Raw genomic sequence first — 10519 nt, forward strand, 5'->3', positions numbered from 1 at the left:
GGCTGGGGGGTGCAGGGGCGGGGGGAGGGGGAGGTGGGGCGGGGGCACAGGTGAGAGATGGGGGTAGGGGCGCCAGGTCGGGTGTCGGGGCTCCGGAGTGGCGGCCCACCGTGCCCTGACGCCAGCCTCGCCGCCTCACCCCCGCAGCGGCCTTCACCATGATCGGCACCTCCACGCACCTGTCGGACCAGTGCTCGCAGTTCGCCATCCCATCCTTCTGCCACTTCGTGTTTCCGCTGTGCGACGCGCGCTCCCGGGCGCCCAAGCCGCGTGAGCTGTGCCGCGACGAGTGCGAGGTGCTGGAGAGCGACCTGTGCCGCCAGGAGTACACCATCGCGCGCTCCAACCCGCTCATCCTCATGCGCCTGCAGCTGCCCAAGTGCGAGGCGCTGCCCATGCCCGAGAGCCCGGCCGCCGCAAACTGCATGCGCATCGGCATCCCGGCCGAGAGGCTGGGCCGCTGTGAGTGACCCCCGCCCCGCGCCGGCATCTGGGCCCCTGAGTCGTGCTCCTTAGAGCCTGGGACCCCATTCTGTCCCAGGAAGCCCCACAGCCCAGGCCCCTGTTCCAGTCGGGCAGTCACGTGGGGCTTACGAACAAGGGTGTCCGAGCCCTCTGTCTCCAGGCGCGCACCCCAGCCCAGCCCCCACAGCCTATCTTAGGGACTCAAGTCATCCCTCTGCCTGTCAGGCCTCAGACCACTTCTCTAAGATGGGAGTGCCTGCAGCGCTGGCTTCCCAACCCGCCTTGCGGTCCACAGCTCGGCTCATCACTGACCAGGTCAGGGGTGCCGCCTCCCTGAGGGGGACACAGGAGGAGGCCACCTTCCTCGAGGCCATGGCCTGTATTCACTTCTTTGGCCAGACTGGGGCTTCCGGGATACGGCCAGGCTCCTGATCAGGGCAGTTGGAGCCTGGGCTATGGACCCACTGCACACGTCCGAATCCTGGCTGCTGGATTGGTTTGACCTTGGACCAGTTGCCTAAATCCCAGTTTCCTCGTATTACATGGGGATAGTAACTGCTAACCTCAGGAGTTGCAATGAAGATTATGAGTTACTATTTAGAAAGTTCTTAGAACAGTGCCCGCACCTGGTAAGCACCATAACCGTTGTTCAGCAAGTGCACACCCCCCAGGTCTGGCTCCGAGAATCTTCCGAGTCTCCTTGGTGGAGGTGGAACAATGCATGGGCTCTGCTCACATGAGGCTCTGCTCACACGAGGCTCTGCTCACACGAGGCTCTGCTCACACGAGGCTCTGCTCACATGAGGCTCTGATCACATGTGGTTCTGCTCACACGAGGCTCTGCCCACATGTGGCTGAGCCCAGCCTCCTCGCTGGGCACCGAAGGGGACATCTGAGGTTGCGGGCCAGGCCTTGGAGTTTGTCTTCCCTCCTTCAGCTCGATTTTCTTTCTGGTACAAGTGAGCAGGAGTTGGAGTTGACATCCTCATTCTGGAGTGGGGTGCCTGGCGGGCACCGAGGGGTGGTGTTAGGGTCAGGGAATAATTCCTGATGGGGTTTCATCCCCATATATGTCCCTGATGCACCCCCAGTTTAATTTGTGGGCTTGGGACTTAATATTAAGTCATTACTTTTAATACTGCTTTTCTTGGAAGTTACGTAAAATCCTCTGGTCGTTTGGAATTCCAGTCTGGGTACATGCAGGCAGAGTGGTTTCTCATTCCTTCCTGGGGTAGTTGAACAGGGCACTCTGCCCTGGAGGAGGGATGCTTCCTCTTGGTTTGTGGGCCTCCTAAGGCATCTTCTCTCGCAGACCATCAGTGCTACAACGGCTCGGGCACAGATTACAGAGGAACGGCGAGCACCACCAAGTCGGGGCACCAGTGCCAGCCGTGGGCCCTGCAGCACCCCCACAGCCACCACCTGACCAGCGCAGACTTCCCCGAGCTCGGAGGGGGGCACGCCTACTGCCGGAACCCTGGGGGGCAGATGGAAGGCCCCTGGTGCTTCACGCAGAATAAAAACGTACGCATGGAACTGTGTGACGTACCCTCTTGTAGTATGTATTCTCTCTCTTTTTTTTAAAGTGTTGACTGTTGAGTGCACTTTGTGAAACGTGGGACCAGGAGGCGGTGGCTCTGGGTAGCCCCTCTCCCCAATTTCACCACCATGATCATTTGTTTTCCACAAAGCTGTTGCTGGTTGTCAAAGTAATATCTGGCCATTATAGGACGTTTTAAATTATAGAAAAGTCTGAAGAATAATGTGCAAATTCCCTTCATGTCACCACTCAGTGGGGACTACATTTGCAATTGGGGGCCCTTCTGTCAGCCCTTTTCCTACGTGGGGTCGTGGCCTCTCATTTCTCCATTAACATTGTCATGTAGTATTTCCCAGTATTATCAAAAAGGCTCCCCACTACGGGCACAGCCAGCTCCTCCGCCCAGCATCTGTATTGGGCGCAGGACGCATCTCACTCCCCCTCCCCTCGCCTCCCGCTCAGCTCAGCTTTTGCACGTAGACTTGGCAGAGTGAGGAAAAAGTGGAACTTAAGTCTCTTAACCGTTTCCCTGCTCTTCCTCTGTTATATTATGAATAGGAGAAGAGTGTGTAGTTAATGGTTGTAAACTTTCCAAGCATGATCATCTCTGTGTCTCAGTCATTTTCGTCTCACCAGCTCCAGGAGGCCTGAGACTCCACTGCCTCCTGAGTCTTACATGTGGGCACCTGGAGGTAGAGGGTTGGTGGAAAATTACTGTGAGACGATTGATAAAGAGAGATTAACGGGTGAAGCAAATCAAGGCTCAGGCTTCACCTGGAAACCCCCGCCTCACGGCCCAGGGACCCCGCCTGCCGCTGATGGGAGCGAGAGCTGGAATTTGTTACCTTCTGGAAGTGTGGTTCGGCTATTCCCTTAACTCAGCAGTTCACACACAGATCTTCAAGAGTGTGTGTTCACTGCAGGAGTAAGTTTTAAGAAGGAAATGTCAGTAGTTAGATGATAGTGTAACTACTCTGGACCACTACGGTGGTTTAAAACAGGTTCCTGCAAGGACGGATGTCCATGACATCCTGTTGAGGGAGAGAAGCAAGGTGTAGGACCATAGCTGGCCTTCTCTCTCCTCCTTTCTCTGTAAAAGAGACAAAATGAGTGAAAAGTCTGTGTGTGTGTGTGTGTGTGTGTGCGAGCGTGCACACAGGCGGCTGTATTTCATGGATGAAGTTCTGGAAAGATACACACCAAACTCAGCAGCGATTTCCCAGGACCTACAGAAATGTTCAAATATAAGACGTTTTTACAACGAGCAGCTAGTACTTTTGTAAGTAAAAATGAATCAAAGCATAAAGAAAAATGTGTATGTTCTTTGACCTGGCATTTCCAGAAATCTTATGTTGCAGAAATATTTGCACTTATAGGGCAGAAATGCCGGGATATTTATTGCAGAATCACTTTTATTAGCTAATAAGAAACAGACTCATTGTTGACCAGTAGAGGCTGGGTGCTAAGTGTATCCCTGCCACGGAACAGGGCGCAGCTGCTGAAGAACCAGGGCCTTGAGCTGTCTGTCCTACGTGAAACGTTGTCCGAGATACGTTATTCTGCCCCAAAACCAGGAGCAGGAAAATATGGACGAAATGATTCTATTTAAAATGAATTATACTTAAAATTCTATTTTAAAGAACCATATGAAACTGCTGCTTCTGTGTGTGAAAATAGTTGAATATCGGGTGTTCCATGTCCAACTTAAAGTATACATAAAAAATTAGGTGCACACCAACCTATTCACAGTGGTACAGCCTTTGGTGAAATGGGCTATTAGGAATATTCACGTTTCTATAATACTACAGTTATTAAGCATGGGTTCCGTTGGTGATTTAAAAACGATTGTGATAAAATAAATGATCGTACAAATGTTTGGACTGTGCTCACATCTCTGATCTTGGCCTGAGGGGTGTGGGGTCCCCCCAGCCCTAATAATGAGAAATGACCCAGTCTCCACGCCCTGAGGCCTGGGAGCATCTCCCTCCAGGATGGCTCTGTGTGGGGTTTAATTTGATTTTATCTTATTTTGGAGGCCAGGGCTGGGGGGGGAATTGGGGGCGCGACACTGGGTTTGGGACAATACTTTTTTACCAAGGTGGCGATAGTGTTTCATTTTTAGAACTGAATTAGCTCTTTCAGAAACCATCTTGACCAGAAGTCGTTTGTTTGCTTCAGATGGAGAGCTCATTACCCGATAGTCCCAGGGATGCCCAAGTCCCATGTATTCACAAGGTTAAGGAGAGAACTGCGGGGTGTTAGAGGGGGCCTCCTCCTCCTCCTCCTCGCAGTGCTCCACCCCAGCTCCCCCTCAGCGGCCAGCACCCCCTGCCTGGTGCCGGCTGGCGTCAGCCTTGCAGCCGCCGTGCCCGTGCACTCTGTGCCTCCTGCAGAGGGAGCCAGAGCACTACTGTTCCCTGTGGAAGAGGAGGACGTGCCTGGAGGCCGCACCCCCTACGTCTTACCCTCATTTGTCAAGAATGTTGCTGCCTCGTGCATTGGGTCAAACTCATCGGCCGCTGGTGCTCTTTTAAATCAAATGCGTGTTTAATTAGTGTCTTGAAAGAATATGTATTCATTATGCAAAAATGTGGGAAATCCTACAATGTTGAATGAAGAGAAGGATCAATTCTAATCCCACTGCCGAGTTTCCTCTGCCGAGGACAAGGGCGTCAGGTGCTTCATCAAGTTTCCTGAAGACGACGTCGGACAGAGCACCATGGTGTCCTGGCGTCAGCAAGGGGACTGTTACTGATTGCCACTGTGAGGCCTCCCGAGTTCATTTGCTTCTTGTGCTGTGTGTTCCGATTTGTCCCCGTGGTGGGCAGTTCTGCAGTGTGTCACAAATACACAGCAGGATGCGCATTTTTCAGTACCTCACCTTTTTTTTTTAGGTTTGGTGGGCCATACTGCCCATTTGTGCCATTTACCTGATTATTTGCTTGTACTTAACTGTTTTAGTTGGGGGCGGGGGCTGGTAGAGAACTTGGAGTTGAAGAAAGGGTGTTTTCAGGAAACTCATGAAAGCCTTGCTGTTCACAGGCCCCCAGGACGGCAGCAGGATGGGGATCCTGTACATCCTGGTCCCCAGCATTGCCATCCCCCTGGTCATCGCGTGCCTCTTCTTCTTGGTCTGCATGTGCCGGAACAAGCAGAAGGCGTCTGCCTCCACGCCACAGCGACGCCAGCTCATGGCTTCCCCCAGCCAGGATGTGGAGATGCCGCTCATCGGCCAGCACAAGCAGGTCTCCGTGCTTCGTATTTAAGGGGTGGCTCCCCCGGGCTTAACCTCTCCCTGGGGTTAGTTGCCTGCAACATCAGCGTTCTTAATTTACTTGATACACAGCACGTAATGCTTTTAAACCGTCCTTTGTCATGCCGTTTCTTCTCTGAAACATAGCAGGACATTTGTGTACACAAAGTAAATGGTAGGTGTGTTCAGAGCTCACCGGCCCACAGTCCATGGGCTTCTCCCTCTACCGAGACCAGCCCCATTAGCGTGGGCCCCAGAGGGTGTCCTGACTCTGTGACGATGCAGCTGTCCCCACGGGAGGACACAGGACAAGGGCTCAAGTTGTCCCCGCTCGAGGGTCACTGTGGCATTTCTAAGGGACAGGCGCTTGTTTTCTGGTCAGTTTGGGGTGGGGTTGGTTTTGCTTGTTTCATTTTCAGGGAAGGATAGAGCAACAGTCTCATAGTGGAAGTGAGAGGCCAGGCCAGCCCCACGTGCTAGGAGCTCTCAGGACAGTGAGAACACACTGGAATGCAGCCCAGCTGAAGTCAAGGGCGATTATATACATCACAATCTTTGGGGGGAAAATCATTCCCGTCCGGGCTTTGAACGGGCAGAGTGGACTCACTCAGTGCTGTCGTCAGGAGTCCCTGAGTGTTTGCTGGGGGCGGAGTTTCCTGGATGGCGGAGAGACCCCGGGGGCCTCTCAGAAGGACGGGGGCCGGGCGCACAGAAGGGGCAGGAAGTCCTAGAGGCTGAGAGGTGTGGATCCTGGGAATCCACCTCACCCCCGTGTGCTCCTGTCACTATGCTTCTAATCCAGAATCTGATCAAGAGGAAACGAGACAGGCCCACTGAGGAGCATCTGTAGAGCAGCTGGCCTGGACTCTCAAAATGACAAAAGTCGTGGGAAGTGTCCCCTCGGGGTTTGTGAGAGAAAGACGTTGGGTCTCGCTGTGATGAGCAGCAGTGGCTGGACCTCCCGTGTCAGGGAGCAGCAGGAAAGGCTTTGGTGGGGGGACACAGCTGGGAGAGCACAGGGGTGACTCTGGGGCAGCTGGCAGCTGGGGAGGGGGTGTGTGTGAATAGGTGCGTGCACACACATACACACACTCTGCAGTGGTATCCCACATATTGCCATATTTGGGGGGGGATGTAATTTGCAGCCTGGTTGGGGCCCATTGAAGGTTTCAGGCAGCCTCATGGCATCGAGCAGAGAGCAGTGTGTGGGGCAGGCTTAGCTTGGGGCCGGCAGGACCAGCGGGTCCTCTGCAAGGCCGTGCTGGCAGGTGGCACAGGCCTGACCCCAGAGCCCCCTCCCAGCCGCCCTGCTCTTCCTCCTCCTGTCGCAGTGACAGAAACGTTTCATTGGGGCTTTTCCTCTCAGCAGGCCAAGCTCAAGGAGATCAGCTTGTCCACCGTGAGGTTCATGGAGGAGCTCGGGGAGGACCGGTTCGGGAAAGTCTACAAAGGCCATCTGTTCGGCCCAACGCCGGGCGAGCAGACCCAGGCTGTGGCCATCAAAACGCTCAAGGACAAGGCGGAGGGGCCGCTCCGGGAGGAGTTCCGGCATGAGGCCATGCTGCGGGCGCGGCTGCAGCACCCCAACATCGTGTGCCTGCTGGGCGTGGTGACCAAGGACCAGCCCCTCAGCATGATCTTCAGCTACTGCTCGCATGGCGACCTCCACGAGTTCCTGGTCATGCGCTCGCCGCACTCGGACGTGGGCAGCACAGATGACGACCGCACGGTGAAGTCGGCCCTGGAGCCGCCTGACTTCGTGCACGTCGTGGCACAGATTGCTTCGGGCATGGAGTACCTGTCCAGCCACCACGTGGTGCACAAGGACCTGGCCACCCGCAACGTCCTTGTGTACGACAAGCTGAATGTGAAGATCTCGGACCTGGGGCTGTTCCGCGAGGTGTACTCGGCTGACTACTACAAGCTGATGGGCAGCGCGCTGCTGCCCATCCGCTGGATGTCCCCCGAGGCCATCATGTACGGCAAGTTTTCCGTGGACTCGGACATCTGGTCCTACGGCGTGGTCCTCTGGGAGGTCTTCAGCTACGGCCTGCAGCCCTACTGTGGGCACTCCAACCAGGACGTGGTGGAGATGGTGCGTAGCCGCCAGGTGCTGCCCTGCCCGGACGACTGCCCCGCCTGGGTGTACGCCCTGATGATCGAGTGCTGGAACGAGTTCCCCAGCCGACGGCCCCGCTTCAAGGACATCCACAGTAGGCTCCGGGCCTGGGGCAACCTGTCCACCTACAACAGCTCGGCGCAGACCTCGGGGGCCAGCAATGCCACGCAGACCAGCTCCCTGAGCACCAGCCCTGTCAGCAACGTCAGCAACGCCCGCTACGGGGGGCCCAAGCAGAAGGCCCAGCCCTTCCCGCAGCCCCAGTTCATCCCCATGAAGGGCCAGATCAGACCCATGGTGCCCCCTCCCCAGCTCTACATCCCCGTCAACGGGTACCAGCCGGTGCCAGCCTACGGGGCCTACCTGCCCAACTTTTACCCGGTCCAGATCCCGATGCAGATGGCCCCACAGCAGGTGCCTGCTCAGATGGTCCCCAAGCCTGGCTCCCACCACAGCGGCAGCGGCTCCACCAGCACGGGGTATGTCACCACTGCGCCCTCCAACACGTCCGTGGCGGACAGAGCAGCCCTGCTCTCGGAGGGCACTGAGGACACGCAAAACGCCCCAGAAGATGTGGCCCAGAGCCCCGTGCAGGAAGCTGAGGAAGAGGAAGATGGCTCTGTCCCAGAGACTGAGCTGCTGGGAGACAATGACACTCTGCAGATGGACGAGGCCGAGGTCCAGCTGGAAGCATGAGGGGCGCGGGGCTGCCGGGCGCTCGGGGCGGACTTGGGCTGCCTTGACAAGTGAGCCCCCGGCTCTGGTGGGCTGGCTGCAGCCTCCTGATGTGAAATCCTGCGCCTCTGCCCTCCTCTCACGCACAGAGCTGCCGCCATGGCCAGCTGTTTGGTTGGAGGTCTTTTAGCCAGTGGTACCTTACCAGGCCGGGGTGGTGGCCCAGCAGGATGCACGGTGACCCCCGACGCTGCCTGCATTTCCCCGAAGGCAGACCCATAGTGAGCGTTGCCTGCACTTTGAAGGAAAATGAGTGGCATCCTCCCACCGTATTGCATGTGGATTGAATATTGGGAAACTTTGCGAAAACAGGCCTGCCAGAGGCAGCGGGGTGGGAGCGTGGACTCTGCCGTTCCCAGCGACTGTCCCGTTGGTTGAGTATGGAGGAGGCCGCTTTCTCCCTGCTGTCCCCCTGCCAGTAGCAGCGCCCCTTCACCACCAAAGACTGGCGGGAGCAGGCCGAAGCCACCTGCCACGTGCCATGGTCCCATGAGAAAGGGGCTTCTGAAATGGGAGTCCCCGTATGGAAACAGAATGTGCCTTAAGAGAAACCGACTAGATTTTGTATTTTTGTGAAATGATTTTAATTATCCTGCATGTGTATTCTGCCCACTTCTCTGGAATTCAAGGGAAAGCGTTTCTGGGGTTTGGAATGTTACAGAGGAGGCAATATTGTACAGAGCACAGTATTGTTATTTTTTTTTTTAGAACCATGTACAGACCCTAAATGTAATTTATATGGTTTTTCTATGCCATTTTCAGTGAAGTATTTTGAGCTTAAAATAATGACTTAGTAATTTAACTGTTTACGTTCCCCACTTTGGGATGCCACCCAACTGTATTCTGTTTGCTAGCCTTTGTACCACGTGTGAACGAGGTCCGTCCCTTCAGAGCCCCTGCAAGAGAAGGCTCGGGGGCACCTGCGTCTGGTGCCCGGGATGGAGCGCTTGTGTAGCCCCCACACCTGGTGTATCCAATAAAGCGACACAGAACGTTTGCTCGGCTCTCTGCAGGTTGTGAGCAGGTCAGGCAGCGGGAGGTGCAGCGTGACAGAGACGCCGAGCAGTGATGGCTTGGCTGAGCCCTTGCAGTGGGCTGGGGGGCCGGTCCAGGGCCAGTGACTCCGTTTGAGTGTGGCTGTACGTTGGCAGGTAAATGATGGGAACAAGTTGCATTGCTTTTCTCTGGTGAGGCCTCTGGATGAATCGATGGCAGACGATGTAAAGTTGGCCTTTGGTTTTAAACCTCTCCCCTCCTGAGGTCCCAGGGCCCCTGACCTTTTAGACCTGGAGGCTGGCACTTTCCAGGGCACTGTAGCAGGGCTGGGGGTGAGGCCATGATGGGGAATCGGCCTTCTTCACTCCCTGCGCGGCCACCTGTGCCTCTGCTTCTCGGCCGTTCGCCCCCTGAGCTAGAGTACACCTGGGCCAGGGTCACCCGGGGGTCAGTGCTCCAGAGCTTCCAGTCGGGGGACGGGCACCGTAACACCGCCACAGCCTGGCTGAGGCCTGGAGAGCTTCTGCCCCCCAGCAAACAGCCCTCGGGGCCTGGCCTCCCTCCCCGGTCCTGACCTTCCCCCCCGCCGCCCCGCATGGCCTGGGAGGTTTCGTGTTTTTTGGAGTGGATCCACAGCCCTGGGGCCCCGGGAGGCGCAGCTAGGAGTTGGCTTCCCGGATGTGGGCAGTGGTTCTTCAGCCTGCCTCAGAGTGTCTTGCAGGGCTCGTCACAAGAGGAGCAGGTCTGGGTGGGGCCCAGACTGAGGACTTCTAACAAGCACCCAGAGGGTGCTGATGCTGCGCTCAGGGTCCTCAGAGAGCCACTGAGGCACTGAATTGAGGAATGCTGATTGTCCAGCCCCTCAGGTCATCCTGAACTTCAGGTCTGTCCTGTGCCCCCCTCACCCCGCTGCTGCAGCATAATGCGGCTCGCGATAGAGCCACACACACAAATAAAGCATCAAGATGTCTGAGTGTAGATCTGAAATCAGAGGGGATGCTTCCCTGGTTGGCGAAAGGAAGGAATGTGACCGGGGCGAGGACTGGGAGCCCCCCGGAGCCCCTCTCCCCGGCGAGTGTGGTCCAGATTGCATATTAAAAGAAGAGGGGGTAAAATGGAGCCACTTCTCAGTTCCACTGATCTGAAAGAGGAACTTGATCTGTCTAATTTGGTCCACCTGATGGTTTAACTGTTGAGCTGAGACCTGAGAGTCAAAAATGGGAAATAGCGCTCTGGCTGCACGGTCAGGGAGGCGAGCCGCCACTTCAGTTTACGGTCCCTCGGCCCCCAGACATGACCCGGAGGCTCCAGGCCACTGACAGCCCGCAGGGCCGGGCGGGCAGCCCAGGTTCTGCAGAAAGGCGGCTGGAGGGTTTTTTGGCAGAGCAGGGGAGGTTTTGATTTGGGGGAT

At 56.2% G+C, this 10519-nt stretch overlaps 1 protein-coding gene across 8 annotated transcripts in view; it reads left to right on the plus strand.

Moving 5' to 3' along the window:
• ROR2 (receptor tyrosine kinase like orphan receptor 2) overlaps window positions 1-9108 on the plus strand; it is a 204045-nt gene extending 194937 nt beyond the window's left edge. For 4 of the 8 annotated variants that reach the window (XM_070590367.1, XM_070590364.1, XM_070590363.1 and 1 more), the window contains 4 exons: window positions 148-462; window positions 1778-2023; window positions 5048-5250; window positions 6628-9108. In XM_070590367.1, coding sequence (XP_070446468.1) covers window positions 148-462; window positions 1778-2023; window positions 5048-5250; window positions 6628-8073 — 2210 coding nt within the window. In that variant the 3' untranslated portion in view covers window positions 8074-9108. Of the gene's footprint in view, window positions 1-147; window positions 463-1777; window positions 2024-5047; window positions 5251-6624 lie in introns of all 8 variants that reach the window. The other 4 variants (XM_070590369.1, XM_070590368.1, XM_070590362.1 and 1 more) reach the window with 2 other exon arrangements.
• Window positions 9109-10519: the final 1411 nt, after the last annotated feature.

The sequence above is a fragment of the Equus przewalskii genome, chromosome 22, assembly GCF_037783145.1.
Source record: "Equus przewalskii isolate Varuska chromosome 22, EquPr2, whole genome shotgun sequence".
Lineage (NCBI taxonomy): Eukaryota > Metazoa > Chordata > Mammalia > Perissodactyla > Equidae > Equus > Equus przewalskii.